At 35.6% G+C, this 27,290-nt stretch overlaps 2 protein-coding genes across 5 annotated transcripts; one reads left to right on the top strand and one right to left on the bottom strand.

The window, feature by feature from the left end:
* The first annotated feature begins 176 nt into the window (after positions 1-176).
* LOC136209290 (protein ACCUMULATION AND REPLICATION OF CHLOROPLASTS 3, chloroplastic) lies at positions 177-11,244 on the top strand. 4 transcript variants are annotated; one of them, XM_066000721.1, is made up of 16 exons: positions 177-701; positions 906-964; positions 2,170-2,238; positions 2,811-2,941; positions 4,822-4,870; positions 5,918-6,030; positions 6,114-6,185; positions 6,477-6,587; positions 6,796-6,977; positions 7,423-7,704; positions 7,810-7,898; positions 8,041-8,435; positions 9,166-9,270; positions 9,377-9,514; positions 10,320-10,486; positions 10,976-11,244. In XM_066000721.1, the coding sequence occupies exons 1-16, from the start codon at positions 373-375 to the stop codon at positions 11,046-11,048; spliced, it is 2,364 nt and encodes a 787-aa protein (XP_065856793.1). In that variant the 5' UTR covers positions 177-372; the 3' UTR covers positions 11,049-11,244. The 4 variants fall into 4 exon arrangements, with proteins under 4 accessions (XP_065856793.1, XP_065856792.1, XP_065856794.1 ...); XM_066000720.1 differs by having other exon boundaries at positions 2,170-2,234; positions 2,807-2,941; XM_066000722.1 differs by having other exon boundaries at positions 562-701; positions 2,807-2,941.
* Positions 11,245-22,920: 11,676 nt separating this feature from the next.
* LOC136208304 (uncharacterized) lies at positions 22,921-26,036 on the bottom strand. Its single transcript, XM_065999117.1, has 9 exons — positions 25,839-26,036; positions 25,511-25,766; positions 25,358-25,420; positions 25,245-25,284; positions 25,015-25,079; positions 24,176-24,292; positions 23,920-24,057; positions 23,740-23,796; positions 22,921-23,370 (listed from the first exon to the last, which is right to left on the bottom strand). Exons 1-9 carry the CDS (start codon positions 25,985-25,987, stop codon positions 23,080-23,082), a joined length of 1,176 nt encoding a protein of 391 aa, XP_065855189.1. The 5' UTR covers positions 25,988-26,036; the 3' UTR covers positions 22,921-23,079.
* Positions 26,037-27,290: the final 1,254 nt, after the last annotated feature.

A 27,290-nucleotide genomic window follows, 5' to 3' on the forward strand; every position in this document is an offset into this window, starting at 1 on the left:
CCTCTACTCTTAGATATGAGATAAAAGACTTATCCATCATCTGTCTCATTATCTTAGCTTCTAAATAAACATGAGACAACTTAACTTATTTCGTTTTTTTATTCCCGTATAGCAATCCCCTCCCGTTCCGGTCGGTTCCGATAGATGCTTGGATAATCCGCATCCCGTTGCCACTCCTATTATTTCATTGAACTCACCTACTCCACCTTTTTACTTGTTTGTCCAAACTGATGAGTGATAGAGGAGCAGTGTCAAAAAAGATTTCTGGCTGTGGGCTTCATAATCAATCCAGAAAACTCAATCGCTTTAACTTCTACGTGATGCAATCACTGTCTTAGCGAGTAACTGCTTCCATTACACACTTCATCTACGATGTCCACTGGAAGGCAGTTTCCTGTTTTCACAACCTTTATACCTGTTTCTCGCGTCTCTGCGTGCCTCCTTTCTCCGAAACATGTCTTCTATCAGCGCTTCCTTCGGGGTGTCAATTTGAGTCAGAGATTACGGTATGGTTGTAGCTGTAACCGCTCTCTTCGCGTTTCAATGAGCTTTGAAGAGAAGGAGTATAGAGCTGATAGTGGCGTGAGTTTATTTGGGGATTCTCAGTTTGTTGAAGTCATTGGCGTTGGAAGCAGGAAGGACGCTGTTCTTGATTTCTGCTCCGATTCGCATTTCGAGTTATCGTCATCTCTGCGATTCTGGTAATTTGGCAATTAAATTCTTCGTTTGGTTGTTTTAATTTTATGATACATCTGCACTCTCTCATCTGAGTTGGAAGTTAAAGCTGAATGCCACTGCTAGTAAATATAACTTTGTTTGATTCCTACTAATTTACTTCTTTTATTTCAATTGCTGTCGTTAAGTTATTCCTCGAGCTATGACCAAATCATTTTTTTTTTTTGCAGGAATATTCATGCCATAGATCCTCTGAATGTGCAATTACAAGAAAGAGTGTTTCGACAAGGTTCAATTGTCTCGGTGCATTTGTTCTAAAAAATTTGCAATGCCTCATTTTTTTTTTGTTCTGTTCTGTTTTTCAATTCCTTTTTAACAAACGGTTTTCAACTGTAGGCTGTTCTTTTGAATCTGTTAATTTTATAGGCATATTTTTTTTTTCATGGTATTGCTACATGAAGATAATGCATAGTTAGATTCTGGCACGGTGCTCTTTTATTTTATTTTTTGCTGGGGATTAGGTTACATCTGCTTTGAATTCTCATAATTTGGAGTAGACTTCATGTTGCCTGTGTAAATGGAGTGCAGTACCATGAGCTGTAATATTTGATGGTATATTTGTTCGGCTAATATAGAATTATTGATAAGATTTAGGAAGAAAATAGAGCAAAAGTAGAAATGTAGAAGAAAGTAAGAATTGGAATTCAAATTTCCCAAATCAATACAGCTCAATTACAAGCCTTATATAGGCTTTCACATTCTTGCTTGCCTCTATGTAAAAGGGAAAGTAACAGAGAAAGATAGACTGAAACATAACAGAAAAATACAAGGATAGAATGGTAATAGGCTATCATTAGCTAAAATACTGCGTTTTAACTAATGTGTATTAATATCCCTCACTTTAACAATTATCCATAAAATTCTTATTACACAATTAACAACATACAAAGGATAGAGTCTTGGTTTCTATTTATAGGCGTCTAAGTTATGTCCACATGTCAATTGATGAATAGTTACTCAAGGTGCTCTTTTGTTTGTCACTCTTCACTTGTATTAGTTACAGAAGAGAGAGGATAGATTTAGAACTGACACCTATGTGTTTAAAGAAAAAAAGTTTTGCATGCCAGGGGTGAGCTAATTTTGTGTAAAGGTTGAGGTGTGTTCCCAATTATATAAGATATGGTTCATGCTTACATGGTTTGAAAATCGTTGTTTGATGCAGAATTAGTTCCAAATTTAAGCAGTTATATTGCAATGTTAAGAACGTTAATTGAAAGCTATATTAGTTAGGAGCAATCATAAATCAAGAAGGCTCTCTTTAGTTGATCACGTACATAATTGGAGAAACCTTATATATTTGATAATTGTGGATGGAAAATGTACTGTATAATATTTCAGCTATTGTCTTTTTATCCTGTAAAGGAGTCAAAATCTGACTCCGTATTGTTCTACTCTTTGACTGACATGACATTTTTCTTTTATTTTTTGCTGTAGATCTTAATCCGAGAATTCTTGAAGCTTCCCAATTTCTGCAGTCATGTTCCCCGGCTATTATCATTGTTTGTACATTTCTTACCTATCATTCTCATATATATGAACTATAGTGCTGTCTTTTGTTGTAGTAGGACTAACAATTATTTATTAGAGGAATTGTTGTGCAAGAATAATGGTAGAAATCAAAATCCAGTTACAGAAAATGTATAATAAAGATGAACGGATTGACATAAACTCTAGCAATAGGGTATAGAAATGAGCTCTTGATTAAGTCTAAATTATCTACATTTTTAACATTTTTACTGTAAATGCTGTGATTTTCTGGATTTATCTATTTTGGATAATTTGTGACTAAATTGTTTTGTACCGAACTAAGAATTGTATCTCATATACATGTCGGGAGGAACTCAAAAACATTTAAGCATCCATGAACAAATGTGTTAGGCTATTCAGATTTCATTGCATTCTATAGCCTCTGAAGATAGCAACAAAGGGTGAAAACTGCAAAATTTTATATTACACTGCCTTATGCTTGTTCTAGAAATATTCAATTTCCAATGCCTATGTCATGAGTGCAGTGGAATCTGATCTGTATCTGATTTTTGTTTTGTATTGCTTGCATGTGTGATTGTGCTAGGTAGCTAGTGCAGGATATGGCTTAGATCATGTGACAGCAATAGATATACTTAAAACAATAAGATCAAGGAATGGATTTGCTGTGGCTATCTTTCTGAGGCCTTTCAGCTTTGAAGGTCAAAGGCGCCAAGATGAGGTAGGCCATTTACTTAGGAATTTTTTTTATATGTAATGCTTCTTTCCAGCAAGAAATAAATAAAATAACTTAACTATTAGAAGAAAATCATTTTTTTATCTTTTCATTTTGCCTCTTAGGAGCAAGACTCATCTATAGCACAACTAAAAGTTGATATTTAGTTGCAGATTATTTTAATAGTTGGTTGGATCATGTTCAAATAACCGCTAATTGTTGAGGGATTATTTTGGACAAAAATATTGATAGTTGATGGGAGTCTATTTTCTTTGGGAAGCTTCTAAGAAATTATTCCATGCATGTTAGGCATTTGAACTATTTGACGAGTCTATAGCGAATCAAAAGAAGCTAGTTTTCTTCATTATAGGTTTGAGGGTGAGAGATATTATGCACTTCCATTTTAGAGTTAGATTACTTGCCTGGTATTTTCTCCTTTTGCAAGGAAATATAAAATGTGCTGACGTTAACTATACATTTGCTTGGGGATTTCTGTATGTCTTTAGACCATCTAAAACTGAATTCATATTGGAATTCTTATAGAATAAGACTTCTTAAGGGTCGTTTATTGAATTTTAAGGAAACACTATATCATATATTTGATTTACCAAAAAGTACTCTACAACTATTTATTTGATCTTGATACCTATCAGTCATATACTTCTGCGCCATTGCCTATGCCATGAGAGCTTGAGAGTGACCTAGTTGTCAAGAAACAAGCTCTAGAGCTATAAAAGAACACCTTGAGGATATTTTCCTCTTGAAAAATGTTGCTAGAGTCAGGTTCTCACACGTTTTTGTTTTTCACCAATTTCCTTATTTCCTTGCTGATTTTCATTCATTTGCTGTGAGCTCTAAAAGTTAAGCTCATTTCTACACTTTGTAAAGCAAAACAGCCTAGTAATTTGATAGCTTTATTAAACTTTGAAACAGTCAAATATTAAATAGGGAAAAGTAAAAAAAATTCCAAGCCGTGGAATGTGGTATTTTCATGCAAACGGGACTTTGTGCTTATCAAAAAAGGAACACAGAAAATGCAGGTCAACAAAGTCAACATTTTAACTTGTCATGTCAGCAAGGTTGATGTGCCACATTAGCAAATACTAACACTGTTGATCGAATTTCTTATTTATGCTAACGGTGTAAAGCACAAAGGTCTCTTTTGCAACGAAAATACTACATTCCTCAACCTGCAAATGTACGAAAGGAACCATGGCATAGGATTATTTAAGACTAACTTTTCTTTTTGAACTGCTATACGCCAACACTGTAAAGCACAAAGGTCTCTTTTGTAACGAAAATACTACATTCCTCAACTTGCAAATGTACGAAAGAAACCATGGCATGGTATTATTTAAGACTAACTTTTCTTTTTGAACTGCTATAAATTTATGAAAAGTTCTGGAAGAATTTATTTTCATATTTCAATTTGTTACAAAAAATAAAAAACAAAAGAAGGTAACTTCAGTTAGGAGCATGGATTGTGATAATATCACAGTAAAACAAGACAATTTTTGGCATTCATAAACTCAATATAGCTTGGTTCAAAAAAAAAAAACAAACTCAATATAGCTAAATCTTAAATCCAAACCAGTTACAGCTAGGCAGAAGAACTATTTTCTCTATTGAACCTCTTATAGAGATGGATTTCCTACAAAAGCAACTGCACTTACGTTTAATGTACTTATACATGCTATTTCAATTTTTCACTTCTAATTCTTTAATCAGCTACCTCATGATTTGAAAGTTCCTTCATCATTGAGAAAATTCCCATGTTTTATCTTATCTTTAAAAGATAACATTCCCGTTAAAAGATAACATTCCCTTGGTTGCATCTTTTAATTGAGTTTTTGCCCCAAAATTGTAATTTTCCATCCAATCTGCAGATGAAAGATTTGGTGGCAAAACTTCAAGCACATACAAACTTTTGGATAGGTGAGTATTGCATTATATCTTTCGAGAAATGGAGATTTTGTTTGCTGTCATGTGAAAATGCTAAATATGTTTGTGATCATCATCCCCTAGACTTTTTCTCTTATCATTGGTGGAGCTCCCAGATAGATGGGCCCTTTTTATCATAACATTGTTAGAGAGGGACCATTCCAGTAATAAAATGCCATTAGTTTCCTAATGTATTGCAGCTGCTTTGTTGGTATGAAGGTAAACCCTCTTGATAAATACCTGTCATCCTAATAAGGCCACCAGGAAGGTTGTTCCCGAAGTATTAAACTGCAACTAAGAGCATTTTGTTTACCATGCCGGTTGAGCTCTTCTACTAGGGGCTTCAGCCTTTTGCAGACAAGGCTTTTTTGGTAGGCACTTTGCCTGTGAGATAGTAGAGCATTTTTCCTTGACATTTAGCAAGGTGGTTCAATGAAGATAGCTAGGATGAGAAGAAGTTATTATTTCACTCCAGTCCATTTTCAAGAAAATTTTATAGTAGAAAGCATAGTCTTAAAAGGTGGTAGCTCAGAAGCAATATCTTGATTTTTTTTTCTTGAAGTTTTCTCTATCTTTTGTGCTAAATAGCATCTTCTTGCTAGGTTTCCAAAGGCACAAAGGATCTCTAGAATGTTTATTAATTTGTTCGGAATAATGGGCCATCAAGCTTGTATATTCTTTCTTGTGGTTTTATCACGTGTGCCCTTCAATTGATCATATTTGGATGATTGCTGTAAGCACCTGTTAGCTAAAACAATTCACTTTTACTGCATTATGAATGGGATTCTTGTGGATTGAGGATTGCCCGCTTAATAAGATTGAGCAGTAAAAGGGTATTGTGAAGTTGTCTGGTTGTAATTTGTTTTATCAGTGCAATGATTGTTTGAAACAGAAGCTGCTCAGCCAAATGAATTCTTGGCTAAGTACTATCTCAGGACTATTACTGTTTTCTGTTGAACATTCTTCCTTCAATATGAACAATATACTATCATCAACTATCTGTGCTATGTTGTGCTAGCAGAATAACAATCCTCTCTACAGATATTGACACTGACACTCTACTCAAGAAGGATCTAGTCACTCTAGATGAGGCTTTGAAGACTGCAAATACCGCTGTTTTGCTAGCCATAAATACTATCTCAGTCCTCATCTCAGTATGTATATCCTCTCTTCATTTTGATCCCAGACTCCATATCATACTCTCCCTGAATAACTTATTTTTGGAATATTTTTTCAGAGCATGCACCAGAAAGTAATTGACATGCAGGATAGTAAAATAAAAGAGCTCAAATTTTCAGAGATTATGAAAGTAAGGGTTGATGGCAATCCCATTGATGCAAGTTAGTGATTTTCGTTTTTATTTTTCCTGTATCTTATTTTTTCTTTTTCTTTCATTCAGGGTGTATTTTTTCCATTTCAACTTTCTCTCTATTATCTTAGCTTATTGTTAAATCTTATTGGAATTTGTTTTCTCCGAACTTGGTAAATGCATGAAAAAACTTGAATTTATTCCTTCAGTCATTCCTGGGGTTGTCTAATTATATCCCTTTCTCTTTTAAGCTTCTTATTGACCACTTTTGGATAATGCTACTGCACACAGATTCTAGAAAGCTATAAAGAAGCAAAAATTGGATTTGGAGCTGGTGACAACATTAAAAGCTCAATTTTAAAAGCTCTCTACGACTGTCCCTTCATTGGTGCCACTGTTGAGGTATGATTGTTTATAAGTTTCAGGAGTGAAATTTGCACTTCACTGATTTAGCAGATGTAAATCACATTTGGGGCATCCTAGTTGCTTCCTTTTAATTTCTTGCTTGGTCACAGTAATGTGAATAATTATGTTTTGTCATTTCATCTCATTGTTACCAAATAGCCACTATTCCTTCTAACGTTTTACTTCTTTTGTTTGATGTTGACAGAACTCAAATGGCATCACTATATGCGTTATTGCAAGTTCAGGTGTTATTGAGAAATGCGATGTTGAAACGTCTTTGCTCACTTTTCGTGAAACTGCAGAATACAAGGGGAAAATTATTATTTCTACTGCTCATGAACCTAATTTGGATAGCAACACAATAGTGACAACAGTTGTTACTTTAGGGTAAGGATCCTTGTTTAGAAGATACAAATGCTAACCAAGAAGTCTTGCTTTAATTGATTGGCATGTGCTGATTGATTTATTACCGTAAGTATGCACTGCAGTTGCAGTAAGATTTTGGATGGTCAATCATTCTTGGATTCATATGCTTCAGGCCACAACTTTTCTAATCCATTTTACTTTGTATCAACGAAGTTTTGACATGTGAGAAGTCTTCAAGAAAATTTTGCACAGAGTTTCACGCCCTTGTTAATGTTGTCCATTGCTTATCACATGGTATATGGTCTTTAATGTGCTTTCTGGCTGGATATAGGGTTTACTGATTCTTATAAGAAAACTTGGCCTTGTACAAATGACTAGAATGTGCTAATTTGAATTTTTTAGATTAAATCAATCATTTCCCTGGTTTTTTCTTAAATATATGATGTAATTTTTTTGTTATTAACAGTTGTGATGAAGTACAGACTTCTCAAAAAAGTAGCTTGCTATCCAGATTGGCATATCATTTCCCATTTGTTAACAAATTTTTGAGGAGACACCATCAACAATTGGATGATGATGATGTGATCAATGGACATAAAGATGCAGAGGTTCCCAAGACAACAAACTCTCCAGATTCTGATGAGATGGAGATTAGTTTTTTAGAAGGTTTAGCTGGAGGTGTTGACAAAGACTCTGAGGAGCATGAAAGATTACCAAGCAGCAGTTACAACGACATTTATGGTTTGGGGTGTGGTTGCTGCCTTAAGCTTGGGTTGCATTTGATGTACTTTCCGTAACTAGAACTCCATTACCTTTTCAATTATTTTATTTCTATTGTTTTTTACTATGCCAGGAGTTACAATAATGGGTCTTATGAAAATGAGATTGACTTGTTAGATGCCAGGGCCGAGTCTTTGGATTTTTATGATGAAACTACTAAAGGTAGAGCTTAAAGTTTACTCCCCATTCCAGTTTAATTTGAACGATTTTCTCTGCACTTCTTGTTGGAGTACATTTTGAGAGTCAATAACTAGCTAACAACACTTTTTCTTTTCCTTATTCGTGCTCAAAATGTATTCTGTAGAAGCTCCTGCTCTCCAAAGGGAGCAACTTGCTAGGTGGAACTTGGGACCAGGTTATCAGATTGCACAAGAATGGGCCAAAGAAAGGGCTGGAGATACTTCAATGCTAGATGATTTGAGCATCTTTCACCTGCCAGTTGGTGTGAGGCCTATGGACGGGTCTAAAGAGGGTCTGGATATCTCCTATGCTGCTGAAATCCCAGAGTCAAATGCTGAGGGTGTGATCAAAGAACAAAAACTTGCTAATTCCAGCATTGCATCTTTGGGTGCGCTAACTGATAATGGTTTTCTATTAGTAAGGGAGTTTTATAATAATGCATCCATGATGTTAAAGGGTAAACAATATGATGCGCCCAAGAAGCAAGGAGTTCTCTCTGTCCGTGCTGCATCTATGCTGGTAATCCACCAACTCTGTAATATTTGGTTGCAACAGATGCACCCAGATAGGCTTAGTAATAGGCATAACATTTTCCAATTTTACAATGTGGCTAATGTCATTATTAGGACCTGGCTATCCTTCAGTTTAACCATGTTTGTTAATATGCACCGTAAAGTGAAACTGTGCATTATTTATAGCTTTTTCAAAGAAATTAAAAGTTAATTATTTTGTCAGCTTTACTTCATCATTGTTGAGCTATAAAGTTAAAAATTGGATTACGTGAGAGTAACTTGGTTGCTGTTAATGTTTGTCTTCTGATTATGGATATTCTGCATGAATTCATTATGGTGTTTGCCTAATGTTTTTTTTGGAGGGATTTATTTTGAGCTATGCAACAAGATCGGTGAGCCCCTACCAGAAGTTTGTCATTTAGCCTTCTTTTAATAGGATTTCTTATGTTCCTTTATTACTATTATTATTATCATTATTATAACAGTCTCTCTCTCTCTCTCTTTGTGTGTCTGTGTATGTTCATGTGTGTGTTTGTAAATATAAGGTCTGTTCTCATTAGAAAATAAAATATAACAATTCCATGTTCCCATTTAGCCTTTTCTTTTCTTGCTTTCTGGTCTTAGACTTGAAATTAATCTGATAAAATTGTTCCATTAATTTCTAGTTTTGCCAGTTTGCTTTACCTATCCTTTTCAGTGCTCGAGGGCATATTTCTTGATTGTCTAAATCCTTGCAGGAAGCTGAGCGAGATTCCCCCAAAAAGTGGAGTCCTATTATGGAGATGCAGTACAGAGGAGGGGTCTATAAAGGACGATGCCAAGGAGGGCTTCCTGAAGGGAAGGTACTAATATTTAACACCTTTTGTGTGTGTGCTTTCACGTGTGGAGGATATTAATTTTGTTAATTGTCAAAGATATTTAAAGATCTCTTAGTGGTCAATTTAACAGGGTCGACTTATCCTCGGAGATGGAAGCTTATATGATGGTATCTGGCGTTATGGTAAGAGATCAGGTCCAGGTGCTTTCTGCTTCAGTAATGGAGATGTGTTCCAAGGGTCATGGAGGGATGATTTGATGCATGGCAAGGTTCGGTCTTCCTCTCCTGATTTTTTAAACTTCAGTGATAAATTTCAAAGACAGACTAGCCAATAAAATTGGCTTTCTCATACTATGCCACATCATTCATATCTTGTTAGTGCAATGTTTATGGCTTTTTTTTTTCTCAGTTCACAATAATTAATTCTTATTTTGGATGGCTTAAAAATGTTATCCTTCAAAAGGTCTGACAAGTTCTCCGGGAATAGAATTAGTGCAAGGGAAAGAAAAATGCATGGGAATGGGATACAAGATCACCCATTAGGGACTCTAGGACTTCATGACTATGAAAGACTTAAAAATAATACAATTACTTTGGTTACTATTTGTATTTGACTTTGCTACTACTAGAGTAAGAATTTACTTTATGGTACTTGTGCAAGTATTTAATCTCTTCCATTGTTAGGTTGTTTTGAGTGACTAAAAAACGAAGCTGAAAGTTAAGAAATTATTTTGGTACTTCTGTTCGGTCTTTCTTGGTTCTAAATCAATTGGTATCGTTGGCCTTATAAACAGTGCAGTAGATAATGATTGCCGAAGTTATAGGCATCTATTCAAATATATTGAACTTTTTAGTGGAGTATTTACTCTTAAGCAAGTAACACACATGCACACGCTTATTAAAAAAAAAAGGCATGGGCAAATGTATGCGCTTATATATGCTTGAGGCAGTATATATGTATTCATTCTACTCTGGTTGTGTGGTTGGGCACCTTTGGCTTTGCAGAAATTTTCCCGTAACCTACATCCTTCCCTTGTTTGTCTGATTTCAATATGGTTTTCTGTCGTCATGTAGGGTTGGTTCTATTTCCATACTGGAGATCGATGGTTTGCAAACTTTTGGAAGGGAAAAGCCAATGGTGAAAGCCGCTTCTATTCAAAATCTGGCGAAGTATTTTTCGGTCAGTTTCAAGATGGATGGCGACATGGCCATTTCCTTTGTATTGATGTTGATGGAGCAAGGTTAGTATTTGTTTCATCATCATTGCTGCCTTTTCTTCTTCCAAATTAGTGTTTTGAGGGGAAGCGAGAGAAAATAAGGATAAAAACAAAAGCACCGAGAAAGTAGTCTAGGTATGTATGTATGAACATGAGAAAAAGACTTGTGATTATGCACCGGTAAATATTCGAGAAAGTAGTCTTGGGGCCATATTGTCATTTTATAGTCTCAGTTTAAGGTGCATGCCTAATTCTATAGTTGAATATCCATAGATATCGTGCAAGTTGAATGTGCAAGTTGTACTTTGTCTGGGCTGGTGTATTAAGTAGTTGATAGTTCTCTAAATCTTCTTTACATCTCTATTGTATATGGCTTATGTTATTCACGTAAAACAGGCTTTTACTCCTTGAATTTTACTGTCTGCAAACATATCTGGGTTCAATTAATTGGCCTCAGATTTAAATGTGGTGTCTTTGCAAAGCTAATGTCTTCTGCATTCTGCATATTTACAGGTACATAGAGACATGGGATGAGGGTGTTCTCATGAGTCGGAAACAACTGGACTCGGATAGTGATGCTGGATAAACATGAACAGATAATTTCTGGATCCTTTTTTTTTTCACTTGTTTGTATAGTAGCCCCTATTCATTTTACATATTAATTATTAATAGATGGCAAGTAATTTGAAACTTGTTCCCATCCTTCTGTGCCATGGACGATACATCAGAACCATTTCCTGTTGTTGTAAACCTAGGGAAGTACATAAACACTAGTTCTTTTATCAATTACCATAAAATCACAGTTTTAAATGATTGCTTAGATGAAATTCCAAGAGCTAGCGGTCCTAGATATTGTTTTTTTTTTTCCTGGTAGGCTTGTAGCTGATATAGAATTGGGTGAACAAATCTCACTGAAACAGGTTAACCGAAGGAAATAAGACAATAAACACGCACAAAATCACTAAATTGTGGTATTCATTGATGAAATAGTCAAATAGAAAGCAGATAATAGAGAAGAAAGGAAATGGTAAATGATTGAGCTCACTCAATCCCTTCTCTACTAGAATGATAGAGAAGTTTGCACTAGGCATGATAAAATTCTCAATACCCAACTCTCTCTCCTCACGCACAAATGCCCTTTTCTCATAATAAACTACTCACTTTATAGCTCAACAAAACTAACATTTAGTTTGTTCTGTTGTGTCTTTCCCTCTTTGGGGTATAAACCTTTCATATTTTGGGTCTAACAGGATAGGGATATAGAATGTTAGTAGTAGCCCTTTGTTTATCAATACCACCCTCTTTAGAAACAGTTTTGTCCTCAAGACCATGGCTAGGAAACTTTGCTTGAATAGTGAAAACATCTTCCCACGTGGTGTTGTCTACTTCCTGGTCTTACCATTGGATGAGCCATTGAGTAATGGTGTCACCATGTTTCTGAGCAGTTCGAGTAGCTAAAAGCTGGAAACAGTTGCTTGGAGCTGTCCAATTCTAACTTCGTCGGTATAGGAGCAACATGATGCTGACCAATAGCACGATTTAATAGTGAGACATTAAACACGAGGTGGATTTTACTAGATGGAGGAAGTTGCAACTGATATGCCACACTGCCAACTTGAGCGACAATCTGATAAGGACCATAGAAACGTGGAGCTAATTTGGGTTAGATTTGCTTGACTATTGATTGTTGAGGACAAGGTCGAAGTTTCAAGAAGACCCAATCGCCCACAGCAAACTCCAGTTAACGGTGTTTTTGATCTGCAGACAGTTTCATTTGTTGCTGCGAATGCCATAAATGGTGCTTAAGTTGGTGATCAGCTTCATCGTGATCCTACCTGGACTTCCCCTAGAATGAATTGAATGACTGATGAGGGTTTACGTCTATACACCACCTTAAAGGGAGTAGTTACTCTCGGACATTATACATAGTGCTACTACTGAATCAGGTCATCATCTTCGCCTTGAATCGATCCCAGTGGAGCCCTGTATAAGAACTCTGAAGAATGGAGAACTAATAAATCGTTGGGCATTCCTTACACATCTGAGCATTGGATAACCGACAGAGAGGGGGGATTTCATTAACGTTGAATTATATCTCATTTCAGTGATCCAACAATGAGGATCATCACTGGAAAATGCTAGGAGTTTCACCTTTAGTAAAGAGAAATTAGAATTTGGAAAATGGTTGGGTTGCATCACAAACTACATCTCCGCTGAAGTTTTTGGAGGTGGTTGGTTTGGAGGAGAACTGTGAGGAATGAATTGGCCCTGAGATTCTCCCGATGGCATATGTGTCACAGTAGGGTCGCTTTGTGCAGAATCTCTAGAATCCCCTTCATGTTTGCACACTGAACATTTGCCCAACTGTTTAACCACACCTATTAAAAGTGTAAATTCTCAGCATATCTTATTTCTTCTACATTTCTATATACATGGACATAGATTTATATACATAACTAGTTAGTTATCCCAAAGGACAAGCAAACATCTACTCCACAAGTAGCCTAGACATCTTTATCCTACAACAACCTAAGCAGCCTTGAGAATACTCAGAATTAATTACATAACATACAACAGCCTAAGCAGCCATAGACATGATCTATATTAATTACACTTCCCCCTAAAGCTGGAGCATAAATATTAATCATGTCCGGGTTGGTACATATATAGTTAATCTGATTTCTTGGTAACACTTCCATAAGCACGTCTTCCAAATGTCCCCATATTCGATGTATGGAGTAGTGATTGTGCCATATTATATCTTTTCCCGAGTAAAGTGGCAGTGAACTTATATGTGCTTTGTTCTTTCATTGAATACATGATTATTGGCGATATAGTTAGCTGCTTCATTATCACATCATAACTTCATAGATTTCGTTTGAGAGAATCCAATCTCACCAAGAAGATTGCGTAGCCATACAAGTTCACATGTAGTTTGTGTCATAGCCATGTACTCAAATTTTGCAATGGATCTAGATACCACACTCTACTTTTTACTTTTCCAGGATATGAGGTTGCCTCCGACAAATACACAATAACCCATAGTAGAATGCATATTTGTAAGATCTCATGTGTAATCCGTATCTGTAAAACCTTCAATAGTGTGATGATCATGATTTTGATACAGTATACTATGCCCTAGAGTCCCGTTTAGGTATTTCAGAATGTGACTGACCACATCCTAGTGTGAAGTTCTCGGACATGACATGAATTGCCTTACAACACTTACTGTAAATGAAATATCAGGACGAGTGATTGCGAGATAGTTCAATTTTCCAACGATTCGTCTATATTTTTCAGGATCCGAAAGTAAATCTCCATCGCTGGTCTTCAGCTTTCCATTTGGTAGCATAGGTGCATCATAAGTCTTTGCCTCCATCAATTCAACATCATTTAACACATCTAGGCAGTATTTTCTTTGAGTGGGATAAATCTCTTTACGACTCCAAAAAACTTCAATCCCCAAGAATATTTCAATTGTCTTAGGTCCTTTATCTGAAAACAAGTACCAAGGAATTCTTTCGGTTTTGTAATGCCAAACTCATTATTTCCAGTAATTGTAGTATCATCAACATACACTACTAGTAAAATGCACCCAGAACTAGATGATGAGTTGAACACAGAATGATCATAGGCACTTCAACGAATAACAAATTTAATGACGGGATCACTGAATTGCCCAAACCAGGCACAAGGAGATTACTTCAATCCATACAAGGACATGCGTAACCTGTAAAATTTTCGAGACCCCCTAAGTAATAAAACCAGGAGGTTGCTCCATGTAATCTTCCTCGCGTAAATCACCATTCAAAAAGGATTTCTTGACATCAAGTTGATAAAGAGCTAGCAACCAAATAAATAAACAACCAAACAGAGAAGAGTTTGGCAATATGAGAAAATGTCTCTAAATAGTCGATGTCATAAGTTTGAGCATAACCTTTTGCAACTAAACGAGCTTCAGGCGAGCAATAATTAGACACAAAATAATGACCCAAAGAAGGAGAGTAGCAACAATACCTTTTTTGAGTCCGATAATAACCCACAAAGATACACTTGATTGATTTGGGATCAAGTTTAGAGACTTATGGTCGCATGTCTTGAACAAAACAAGTACACCCAAAAACACGTGGTCCGAGAGGAAATAAAGAAAACGAGGGAAAAAGAATGGACTATGGAATCTGATCGTTAAGGACTGAAGAGGGCATACATTTGATAAGAAAATAGGCAGTGGAGGCCGCATTTGTCCAAAAAACTTTGGGAACTTGCATATGAACAACAGTGCTCAAGCGATTTCTAATAAGTGATGATTCTTATGTTCGGCAACACCATTTTGCTGAGGGGTAACGATGTAAGAAGTCTGATGAATAATACCATTTTGGGAAAGAATGATTGGAAAGTGTTAGATATATATTCTTTAGCATTGTCACTTCCCAAAATACAAATAAATTTGTTAAATTATGTTCGAATCTCAGCATGAAAGGCACAAAAGATACTAAATAATTCTGAATGATATTTCATAGGATAAAACCAAGTAACATGAGAATAATCATCAACAAAGGTTACAAAATAACGGAAACCAAGTTTCGACACAATATGACACGGGTCCCATACATCAGTTGAATGCACCAAATAAAAGGAACACTCGATACATTTATTGGTTCGCGGAGGATATGAAACTCTATGATGCTTAGCAAATTTACAAGCTTCATATTCTAGAGTAGAATCACGTGGAAGACTAGGGCATAACTTTAGCAAAACTAGAAAAGACGGATGACCAAATTGATAGTGAAGTCGTAAAAGAGACGCATTTGTGCAGAAAATGGATCTTAACACTTGTCGATAAGTTGAATCAAGTTTATACAATCCATTCACCAGTTTCCCTCCAATAAATTTCTTCGTCCCAAGATCCTAAAAAAGACAATGGGTAGGATAAAAAAAACAACACAACATTTAGGAGTCTTGGTAAGTTGGCTGACAGATAACAAGTTTAGAGGAAAATTGTGTAAACATAAAACAGAGGATAAAAGAATATTAGATGTTGGGTGAGTTGTCCTTTGTCCAATTACAGAAACAGATGGAAAATTAGCTATATGGTTTGTAGCACGGGAGTCGCGAAGTCAATAACCCAACTACGAGAGACGGTGGATACACATGCAACGTGATTGCCTGTATCAGCCAAAACAGAGGTTCAGGTTGATGGTTGTTCTGCATCATAAGTCGCAGAAAGCTGCTGAAACCAAGAATACTCGTCTATAGAAATGGTAACAGAGGACGGGGTTGGTACGATGCCACGTTGAATTTCCATATTTGCAGATCTCTAGGGAGCATTCTGTCTTGAGTATTGGGGTGGTTTACCATGCAGTTTCCATCAATTTTTCTTAACATGCCCTTCTCCCCCACGGTAATAACAAGTATGAGGGGAGCTACGGTTGCCATTAGGAAGAGTATTGTCTCCACCTCTACGACCTGGACCAGCATTACTTACCAATGCTACTGTGTTAAAAGACAACGTACCAGAAATCATTACACCATCCTTACAGACGTTAAGTAAACGAGAATAGACTTCCGCGAAAGACACGAGTGTCCCACTAGGCAACAACTGTATACGGGCCACATCATACTTATGACCTAAACCTGTCAAACAACAACGCGTTCCTCTTGTGCTTGAATTTGTTTCATATCACACACAATTGGAAACATATTGTTCTTTTCCTCGTATGACTGTTTCATTTCAGTGTAAAAGTATAAAAGAGATCGATTTTTTTTTCTGCACGATAAATCTTTAACAATAACATATGAAGATGAGGCATATCCTTTTTGTTAGCATACAGAAACTCTAGATATTCCTATCAAGAAATATAATTTCTTGATAGTCTCACGGTGAGTCACAACATCATCAATAATGGGATCGAGAGTGTTTTGAATTTGATTAAACAATATAGTTTTGACTCCCAATTAATTTTCTATACGTAATTTTGGAGAAATTTAATGTAAGTTTAGTGATGATTTTCTTTTCACTTCTGCCATTAAACCGATCTAGGATGGAATGAGGTGTGTGTATATATACATGTATATTCACTCTTCCTTTTTTTAATATAAAAGTAGCACAATTAAATTAAAATAAGTAAAACTCTCAAAATCCCACTACGCATACAGAAAACAAAAACAGTATCAGAGAAGGGACTTTTCGGACATCAACGAGCACACGGGGTGGTCGGAAATAAGATTCTAACGGCGGGAAGGTAAAACGGAACCAAGGAGGAGACTTCACGCGTCGACGAAGCAAAAATTTGGTGAAGGTGTGTGGGGCTTATGGGTAGGTCAGACGACAGTTGTATTTTGAAAAGAGGCCGGTCGGAGGCAGGGAAGATGATTGAGACGGGTGGTGAGATAAACTGAAGTATTGAAATATACTCAAGAGACCCAAGCCTTCACTGAACTTGGGAAATATTACCCAAATAAACAAAACCAAATTTTTTTAAAAGAACCTAAAGCATTAATACCATGTAAATTCTATGTATGTCTTATTTCTTCCACATCCATATATTACATGGACATAGATTTATATACACAACTAGCTAGTTATTTCAAAGGACGAGTAAACATCTTTACCCCACAAGTAACCTATACATTTTTACCCTACAATAGTTTAAGCAGCCTTGAGCATACTCTGTATTAATTACATAACATACAATAGTCTAAGCAGCCATGAGCGTGCTCTATATTAATTAGAAAAAGAATATTCAAATCTCGCATATCTTGTTGCATCTGAGTAAGTTTCTCATCACCTTCGGGTATAAATCTTCCGTAACGAGATCCAGATCCAAAATGTTACTATCTCTAATAGATGTCTTTCAAAGTTAAAGCACAAGAATTGAGAAATATAATTAATTTTAACTAAAAAAAATTATTATCCTTTTATTAATTGCATCAACTAATTAATTTTTATCTATTCCCAAAATAAAAATGTAACTTAAATAGGGTTATATTTGGTAAAAAATCAATTAATGTGTATGAATTTTGAATCAAACTGATATGTATTATGGAACAAAAGAAAAAAACAATTCTAGAAAGGCATCTATTATGAAACGTAGAGATCGAGAGTAAAGGAGAGAGTAAAGGGCAAGTCAATACACAAATTACATCTTCCAATAAATACTCGGGCTAATTACAAATCTAGCCCAACTAAAAGGGTCCATTTACATATCTGACCCACTTTGCTTCCATCTCACCAAATTAGACACTTTCATCCACTTTGGACAAAATTACCCTTAATTCTATTTGATCCATCTGTTTCTGCTTTTTCTTCTTCTTCTTCAATTTCTGATACCAATTGTTAGCGATTTTTGAGATTATTGAAGTATTATGTCCAATTTCCCGTAGAAATTGTATGTTTTTAGCTTACACGTCTGCTTTTTTCGATGGTCTTGCCTCTTTCTTCATCTGTAATGGTATCATTTCAATTTTTTCAATTTTCCACCATTTTCCTCTATTGTTGTCGCATTTGTGACGAAATTTATCGCATTTCGTCGCATTTGTGACGAAATTTGTCGCATTTCGTCACAAATGCGACAATAAATGCGACAACTATTGTCTCATTTGTGATTCGTCACAAATGCGACATCGCAACAGATTAATTGTTATATTTTTTTTCTTTATCGTTTTTTGAGCTTTCCATCCTAATCCTCTTCCACATACACTAATTCTTCAAAGGTTGAACGAAACATAATCTCTTCTCTCTATAAAACACCGTCTTTTTATCGGTTTGGGATGGTGAAGGAGACATTGAGAGTCTAAGAAAAAAAGTGAACTGAAATAAGGGTATTCTTGTTCAAAGTGGATGAAAGTGTCTAATTTGGTGAGATGGAAGCAAAGTGGATTAGATATGTAAATTGACCTTTTTAGTTGGGTTAGATTTATGATTAGCCCTAAATACTCTCTCCCTTACATTATATTTGTCCATTTTGGTTGTTTTTAGGGACAATTACAAAACTAGCACCTTTTAAAGGGCTAGTTTTCTTTTCTAACTCCTTTTGAGAAACTCACCAAAACTAACACATTTCATTAACTAAATTCTAACCTTGCCCTCATCTCTATCCTTTTATAACGTTGTCTTTCCCCCCATTTGCTTCTTTCGCTCTCTCTCTCTCTCTCTCTAAAGAACAAATCGATTTACAGACAACGAACAACAATCAATCCAACCCACAGTTTGTGCTTCAAGATTTTATACACAATCATGTAAGTCTTTGATTTATTTACAAAATATAAAGCTTCGTCATATTCAAGGTTAAGATGTAGGATTTTGTTTCTCTAAAACCCAATGTATATTGTTGCTGTTGCATTTTCATGTTATTCCTGTTCGTGCGAATCCCTAGAAACAGAGACATTGTTGTAGGAAGATGCATTTCGTTTTGAACTTCACTCATCAGCGATTTTTTACCGAAAAGGTCGATAGCCGTCGATATCTTATTCATAACGACAGACATATCGGCGCGTTAGATGATGAATATCGACGTATATCGACGTATGTTTTCCATTCTAAATCATAATATCCAAACACAAAACACATAAAACATAGACAATAACAATATTTTTATATTAAAATAAAGAAGAAATACAGAAAACGGGAAAAAAACGGAAAAAAACACACTTAAACACAAAACACATACAGAAAACAGAAACAAACACACAAAACAACAAAAGTACATAAACATGAAAGACAAAAAATACACAAACTAAACATTCAGGTACTCAGGACCCAAAAGGGCGTCAGCGTAGTCCATCTTGGACTTCTCCAACTGCCTTTTGAGGCGCCTAATTGTCCTCCTAAGCCGCCTGTTTCTTTCCCTAACTGACTCCAGATGGTCAGCCATGGACTCAGCAGCGAAAGACATGGTGCGCGCCATGCCCCTCATGAATCGGACTATCTCGTCCGTGTCACCATCACGGAAGGATTCGCCGAACATAGCTATTAAAGCTTCGAACTCAGGAAGAGGAGGTGGTGGTGGTGGCGCTTCCATTTCTGGATAAACTAGAGTGTTGAGAGTTTTTTGAGAGTTTACTAGAATGAGTATAATATGAACAGACAAAGCGTCTATTTATAGGAGAAAGAGCTGTATTGTTCATGGGGAATCTCAATAGACAAGCCTCGTATTTAATGCTTAGTGATATTCGAAGAAGAGTGAAAGTTAAAGTGATCATTACATGCATTTAAGGCACCGCTTAACAGATCATTCTAGAAAAACGTCTTTTGATCTTCCGTCGAAATCAGTCGATACATGATCACTATCGACATCTATCACGAGAATGCATCGTAGATATGTGCCGATATGTGTCTATATTTAAGGGGTATCGACATATATCGACATATGTCGACATATATCGACATATCTTATATTTTGAAGTGTGTATACCAATAATATATAATTTTCGTTAGCTTTCTTCGTTTAGTTACAATAATATATAATTTACTTTTGTGTTTATGATAATGCAGAAATATGTCCACCCCGAATATTTGTCTGTGTATGCTTTCGTGGGATGGAGAATGGAAAAAAGAGGGGCCCATGGACACTATGATATACGTTGGTGGTCAATCGAAGGTGCTCCATTTTTCAACGCCAACTGATTATCAAACTTTGAGAGATAGAATTCACGCTTCCTTGGATGTTGATGCAGCCTGTTTTGACATACAAATGGCAATGCACACAACATACGGTCCAAATAAACTTTTTGGAAGATTAGCACACATAGTGGATGACAGTGATATTGCTGGTTTCGTTGAGTTTTGTAGATGGAATAAACCCGATGTGATGCCATTATATGTGACTATGACTTCTCGAACAAGTGTTGCAGAAGTAAGGCGGCCAATGGTTGCTGAAGTACGGCGACCAAGTGTTGCGGAAGTAAAACGACCAATTGTTGCAGAAGTAAGGCACAATGATTGGTCAACTTACTTTAAAAATGGCTAGAACTTTGGGCAATTTAGCGATACTGGTCTTTTTCCATCGTAGCCATCGTGGGATTCGAGTGCCTTTCTTCTCATACCATGCCTGGGTGGCATCCCATACTTCGAACAACCAAGCCTGCAACAAAGTTCCAATTCATTATTTATGACTATTACCAACATTTCTAGTATACAGAATATACACACATCATACCTAAAATACGTGTGCAAAACCATATAGGTTGTATGAGACACGGTTAGTCCTAAAATTCTCCCTATAAGCGACCAATTGATCAATTCGGTCTTTTCCACCATCTATCCCATTAACAAGAGACTTGTAAGTCACATCCCAGCCACAAACACCCCACGGAAACTCGTTAAACAATCTTGGAAATTCAGCAAGTTCCAACACCCAAGGAAGAGCTTTTTTTGCGGCAGTGTTATCCAACACACAGCCAATGGCAAAATACAACATGGCAAATGAAACTGCATCCTGATCAGATTCATCCTTCCAAACAGTTTGCAGCATAATTGTTTCCACCTCTTTAAAGGTTGGTGTAGGGATGCCTGGAAAAAACTTATTCCTAAATCTATATGGCTTATTTATCGCACTGAACCTTTCCAGAAATGCTTCCATGTCTCCAAACCGTAACCCACTTAGGAGTCCAAACTCCCAATCCTCAAATCTTAACTCAACACCTCTAACTTTGAAGCAAAGCTCCCTGGGTTTGAGGTCTTCACGTATGATCTCCCTTGTTAAAAGGGTATGACAAAGGACTCCTGCAAATACTACATTGGTCATATCCAAATACTGGCCGAAGCAACTCTTCCTAAATAGATTTACTTGGTCTACTGTTAAACAATCCTTTATAACTTTTGCTGCTTCTAGGTTACACCTAACTGTGATGACGCTTTCCGTTCCAAATGTTTTTTTGTATTTATATCCAGATTTCTTCTTGGCTTTCTTCTTCGAAGGAGAGCCATGCTCATCTCTCTTCCTCTTGTCTACACGATCATGCTGAAAAATGTTGTAGACATATCATCAGGGAACATACAATTAAGCTAATTATAACGTTGAGCTAGAATGAGCTAGCGTATGCTAAAATAAGAGAGTTATCAGTAATAGTTCGTCGATATGAATGTTCTATCGGCAATATAACGTCGATATGAATGTTCTATCGGCAATATAACGTCGATATGAATGTTCTATCGGCAATTAGATCGACGATATGAATGTTCTATCGGCAATATATCGTCGATCTGGATGTTCTATCGGCCATTAGGCTGTCTATGACTATGTACTATCTACAATTAGGTTGCCGATGAACATACACATCGACGAATTTCATCCAAACCAAATGACTTCCTAACACCAGACGAACCCAGAAAAAACCCTAACACCAGAAGAAGTAAACGAAACGAAACGAAACGAAATATTTCTTCTCAAACACAACAAATGTACATGCAATACAAGAGAGAAACGCAAATGTAAAGTCAAGTTATTTACCCTCTTTTTTGTCCTTCCTTCTGAATTCGATTCGTTGTCTGAGCTTGGTGTTCTCACCATGTCCACTCGAAGTAACAGAGATTCGCCGGATGAAATGTACAGAATCGGGCAATGAATCGCCGGAAAGTTAGAGAGAGGAATAAAGGGGTGTTAGGTTAGAGTGATGGAAGTTCGAATGTTGAAGAGCGGAAGCGGAGTGTTAGAGATGAGGGCAAGGTTGAAATTTAGTTAATGAAATGTGTTAGTTTTGGTGAGTTTCTCAAAAGGAGTTAGAAAAGAAAACTAACCCTTTAAAAGGTGCTAGTTTTGTAATTGTCTATTGTTTTTAAGATTAATGGGTTATTAACTAGGTTTAAAATTCAATGGTAAAAACTACATTACCTCTGTTTTGAAAAGCCTAAAAATTAATTTACAAACTTAAATCTATTAGTTCTGGAATATGAATTTATGTTTTTTAAATCTCAGATATATACTTCTATTCTTTGACTAAGCGAAAAGATGACTAAAATAAGAAAATTTAAAGAAAAACAAATTTAATTGGAAATCTAAAAACATCGATACATGCAATTTGGATTCTGTTCTGTAGTTGATTGATAGTGAGTTAGGTCCATATATACAAAACTTGAGTATTCTCTTTTTATTGATATTTTAACGATGGTAAGGTTTTGTTCTTTATCACTTAATTTTAGTAATTTATCAGTACTTATTATAATTATAATTATTTATTATTATTATTATTATTAGAATCATTATTACTTTTATAAGCTTTTTATTTTAATTATTGCTATTTGTAAAGAATTGTATTATTATTATTATCTCAATTTCAGTTCAATAGCATTCAGTTCAGTTTACTTAATTTGAGTAAAAAAGAATAGACCTTTTTACTGTCGATTTTTCATCATTGAATCTTGCTCAGAAAAATAAAGAACACTATGTTTTGGTAGATAGAATCTACAATTTAACACAATTCAGCATATTTTATTTTAGTCAAAAGCTAATGTAAAACACACTTCATTATGTCAAAATCTTGGAGTTGCTATTTTTTACTGCATTCCAATTTCCAAATGAAACACTCTTCAAAATTAATTTAATTTTTGTCTGTCCAAGATAAAGAACAGCTGCCACTCAACACCCTCTACCCAATTTACAATACCATTAAATCCAAAATCAGCTTCTCAAGAATCTGAGAAGTCTTTTACCATTAGAAATAAGAAAATCCTCAAGTCCCATAGCAATCAGCTGCTCTTCACTAAGAACATGGTTCTCATAGTATATTTTCTCAATAAGAAAACTCCTAAACATTCCACATTCATCTGTTGTATGCAAATCTGTTAGGTGCCATCTACAATATCTTTCTAATCCTTCATCATAGTATTGCGGAAAACCCCCCAGTGTCCCCGAATTCGCCAACTCGTTGAACAGATTAATGGCTGTTCTAGTTTTCCAACATTCTTCTGCCTGCATAAATAAATGCACATCTTCATATTAATACCATTTCTCTTATTGAATTCATCAAGTAATACAACTTCTTCCCGCCTATTTCCCCCTCCGTCTTACGCGTGTTGGTTAACTAACTTCAATTACTAAACAAAATCCAGGACATGCTACTGAATATATCACAACTTGATGCCTGATTTCACACACTTTAACTCTATTTCACTTCATTCTCCAACAGATATAAATCCAAGAAAAATGATAATTGTTTCAATCATATTGTGTCGGTCGGATTGTCTCTAAATTGTGTTCTCGTGTCATAAACTGTCACACCCCTACTTTTAAGCAAACTTAAAATGTAAAAACCAGCAAAATGGGTGCAGAGAGAGTTACCATAGTTAACAATGTTGATTTATGCTCCCGGATGTACCTTCTTGATCTTAAATCAGCCTGCGAATATTTTCGTATTGAATTCTCAGTTGTAACATTCATATAGATAGCAAATTCTGACATTAGTTATGTCACAACAAAAGATATAACTGAGTTGTACAAATTGAGGTAATAGATGTGAACCTGTCGTACGGACTCCGGCAAATGATAATTTCGTGTAAGCTTGACAAGTCTGATAGCAGTATCTAGCGATATGCGATGACCAATCGAAATGTATATTTTCTCATTAGAATCATATGCTCCTCTTTTTGATGACATTGCCTGTTGTTGAAGAACAAAACAAGTTGATTATGTAACTGAATGTTTGATTAACAATATCAACTAACTGTATTTGATTCTAAGATCCTGTAAAAAGAGAAGAAATGTTTGTCTTACTTACTGCTCCCAAAATACTCCCAGATTTTCCTGTGAGTTTGACAAAATCTTCACCACTTCTTCCTCTAGCTTGAAGAAGCTTTGTCACTTGATCTTCATCAAGACCATCCACATAATGCAGCTAAAACACATGAATCAGAGATAGGTGAAGGATAAAATATTAAGAAAAAAGAACTTCCACATTGCCCAAGGCCGTTTCGACGCAGCAGAGGGTTTTGTGTTCAAAGATGATTCAAGTGTTAGATATCCACATTGCTTAATTACTGAGCTATATGGCTCTTCATATATATATGACCACAGCCCCCTTTTGACGTACTTTTTTGAAGTGAATTAGACCTTTATCTATATGAAGATGATCGAATTCTTTAGTGGTTTCAAATAATGAAGGAAATTCCGTCGACTAAATTCACAAGTTTACTTCCCAAAATAGGTTTAATACATCCCTAACCTCCTGACCCCTATACTTGTAAAAAAAAAAAAAGTAAACTACATTTCTATACTTTGAAAAACTCGTATTTAACCTCTGGAATTGCTTAAAGTGACTATTAACTCCCTGAAGTTTCTTAAAGTGAACTAGTGGCTTTCTAAACATGATCTATTGACCCTTGAACTTGTTTAAAGCGCTACGCACTTCAAGTTGTCCAAAATCTCTCTTCCTCTACCATATGAACTTAGTGGCGGTCTTTAGGCAGGTTCGGAGGTAAATAGGATGTATACAAAGTATAGGGGACAATTAATTTTTCTAGACAAATACAATGAGCTAGGGATATATTAGGCCATAGAATCTGAAATCATCAAAGAATGGACAACCAGACAACAAGAGTGTGGTAAAAGGAAACTCACATTCTTTCCAATCCCAATGGTAGGTATATCAGCCATAACGCCTAGATGACATGCCAACCCAAAACCTAGAAGTACATATGAATCATAACAATTTTGTATCATATTAGAAACCAAATTGAACAAAACATTCAATTCTGTTTTGTTTCACATTCTACAGAACATATATGGAATCACATTGCTAAATCTAAAGGGAAAAAAGCTATACTTAAATGAAAAGAAAGAAAACATACATCGAGGATGAAGCTTTCCATTGCCATCTACCATGATCACCTACCCAAATCAAAACCATCAGATAGACAAAACACAAAAACATATTCAAACAAGTACTTAAAAAAGAAACCACCTGTGGATAACATGGATTTTGAGATCTTTTCATCTTCTCAATCAGAGGTAAAAGTATCGGAACCTGCAAAATTGAAGATATTACATGGAATAGTGAAGATCAACATGATATAAACATGAGAAAATGACTTCTGATTAAGTGAATTTAAGTGACCTCTCTGAAGGCGAGGAAGCCGGCGATGTAAGGGACTCGGAGACGGACAAGAGAGTAATCTTCGTAAACAATTTGGTGAGTACGGAGATCCAAAACAACAAGTGATCCACAAGCAACAGATGGATCTTCTTTCAAGAAGCTCACATCAACACCTCCCACATACTTAATTACTGCATCTTTTTCAGATGATGAATTAGGCAGTTTCCATTCGAAATCATCTTCTTCAATCAGTCTCTTTTTAAGAGAATGTTGAGTCCTGTACCCAGATTATGAGATTATCATCCAAATTTTCTAATTAGTAGTAAAATTAAGAAAAACATATACATACTCTAGCCAAGTGGGCATCCTTGAATTTGAATTTGAATTTGACGATCCCCCATGCTGCTGCTGCATGTTGGGTAGAAAATTAATGATCGGTCTGCTGCGAGAATCTGCAACGTCGGGTTTCAACTTCAAGTCGTCCTTTAGTCTTCTCATCTTTGGAAACTTAATGCATACGTTGTCTAGACTACTTTAATGTCACTTTCTTGACCTTTTGCTTTCCACCTGAATTAATTAAAAGATATTCTAATAGCCCCTTTAACCTCTCTTTTTTGTTTTGTTTTTTTACAAACCCCCAATGATTGAAATATTGATGATTAAAGGCAAAATTAAGAAAATAGAGAAGTAAACCAATTTTCAATATGATATTTGTACAATGGATAGAGTACACCATTCCTTCCCAATGCTATCCAAAAAATAAAAAAATAAAAAAAAAATAAACAAGTCAAATTTTGGTCTAATACATCAACATCTCTCTGAATTTAATCAAAATACTAGATTGGTTCCCTGAACTTTGCAACTGTCTTACCAGTCCCTTAAACTTATTTCGTATCACCAGCTCCCTAAACTTGTCCATAAAAATATATTAGCTCCCTGAACTTGCAAAGTATCTCACCAACTCCCTAAACGTGTTTATTTTGTAACAACTAAATACAAAAACCATAATACAAACTCTTGATCCTCATACATTCAATCTCTCAAACCTGCAACACTAACTCTTATAATAGGTTGAAAGGTAAGAGAAGCGAAAAATTACATCTCAAATAGATGAAGACGTACAGAATAAGCAAGTTTAGGGAGTTGGTGAGACACTTGTAAAGTTCAAAGAGTTAATATACTTTTATCGACAAATTTAGGAAGCTGGTGATACGAAATAAGTAAGCTTAGGGAGCTGGTGAAACACTTGCAAAATTCAGAGAGTCAATCTACTATTTCGGACAAGTTCAGGAAACTGGTAATGTATTAGGCCTCAAATTTTTAATGATATGTCTACAATGAATAGACTGTCTTCCTTCCCAATGTCGTCAATAAAACACAGATGAATTTTCATCTAGCTTTGTTTTTGAAACGGCTCATGCTCCAAAACTATATGCCCATTGTCTTCCCTTCCCAATACAATCACGAATAAAGCAAATGTGGATGTTAATTAATATGAAATACTATTGTATTTGTATGTCGGTTCATCTTATGTAATAACTTATGTTTGCTTCTGGCTTCTCATTTGTCAATGAAACTTCTTATAGTCAGATGAATTAGAATTTTGTTTAGACTAGGTCTGAAACATATTCCCCATTTTGTTTCCATCTTGAACATTATTGTGAAGGAGTAGTTACTGAACTTTGTCTGTGTTTCTAATCTCATGATTTAGTTGTTGTTGATCGAGGTATGCATAAACGTTATTGTAAAATTGACAATTACCTTTCATGATGAAATGTTGGAGCATGCCATAGTCACGAGA

This window comes from Euphorbia lathyris, chromosome 10 (genome assembly GCF_963576675.1).
Source record: "Euphorbia lathyris chromosome 10, ddEupLath1.1, whole genome shotgun sequence".
Taxonomy (NCBI): Eukaryota; Viridiplantae; Streptophyta; class Magnoliopsida; order Malpighiales; family Euphorbiaceae; genus Euphorbia; species Euphorbia lathyris.

What these genes read in the sequence shown, in the direction of transcription:
- LOC136208304 (XM_065999117.1), bottom strand. Translation starts at nt 25,987, where the DNA reads ATGAGAAGACTAAAGGACGACTTGAAGTTGAAACCCGACGTTGCAGAT. An exon ending in GCTTCCTCGCCTTCAGAGAG is followed by an intron (nt 25,421 to 25,510) that starts GTCACTTAAATT and finishes TCAATTTTGCAG; the next exon opens with GTTCCGATACTTTTACCTCT. An exon ending in TGGAAAGCTTCATCCTCGAT is followed by an intron (nt 25,080 to 25,244) that starts GTATGTTTTCTT and finishes ATGTACTTCTAG; the next exon opens with GTTTTGGGTTGGCATGTCAT.
- LOC136209290 (XM_066000721.1), top strand. Translation starts at nt 373, where the DNA reads ATGTCCACTGGAAGGCAGTTTCCTGTTTTCACAACCTTTATACCTGTT. An exon ending in AGAAAGAGTGTTTCGACAAG is followed by an intron (nt 965 to 2,169) that starts GTTCAATTGTCT and finishes TTTTTGCTGTAG; the next exon opens with ATCTTAATCCGAGAATTCTT. An exon ending in AATTTTCAGAGATTATGAAA is followed by an intron (nt 6,186 to 6,476) that starts GTAAGGGTTGAT and finishes TACTGCACACAG; the next exon opens with ATTCTAGAAAGCTATAAAGA.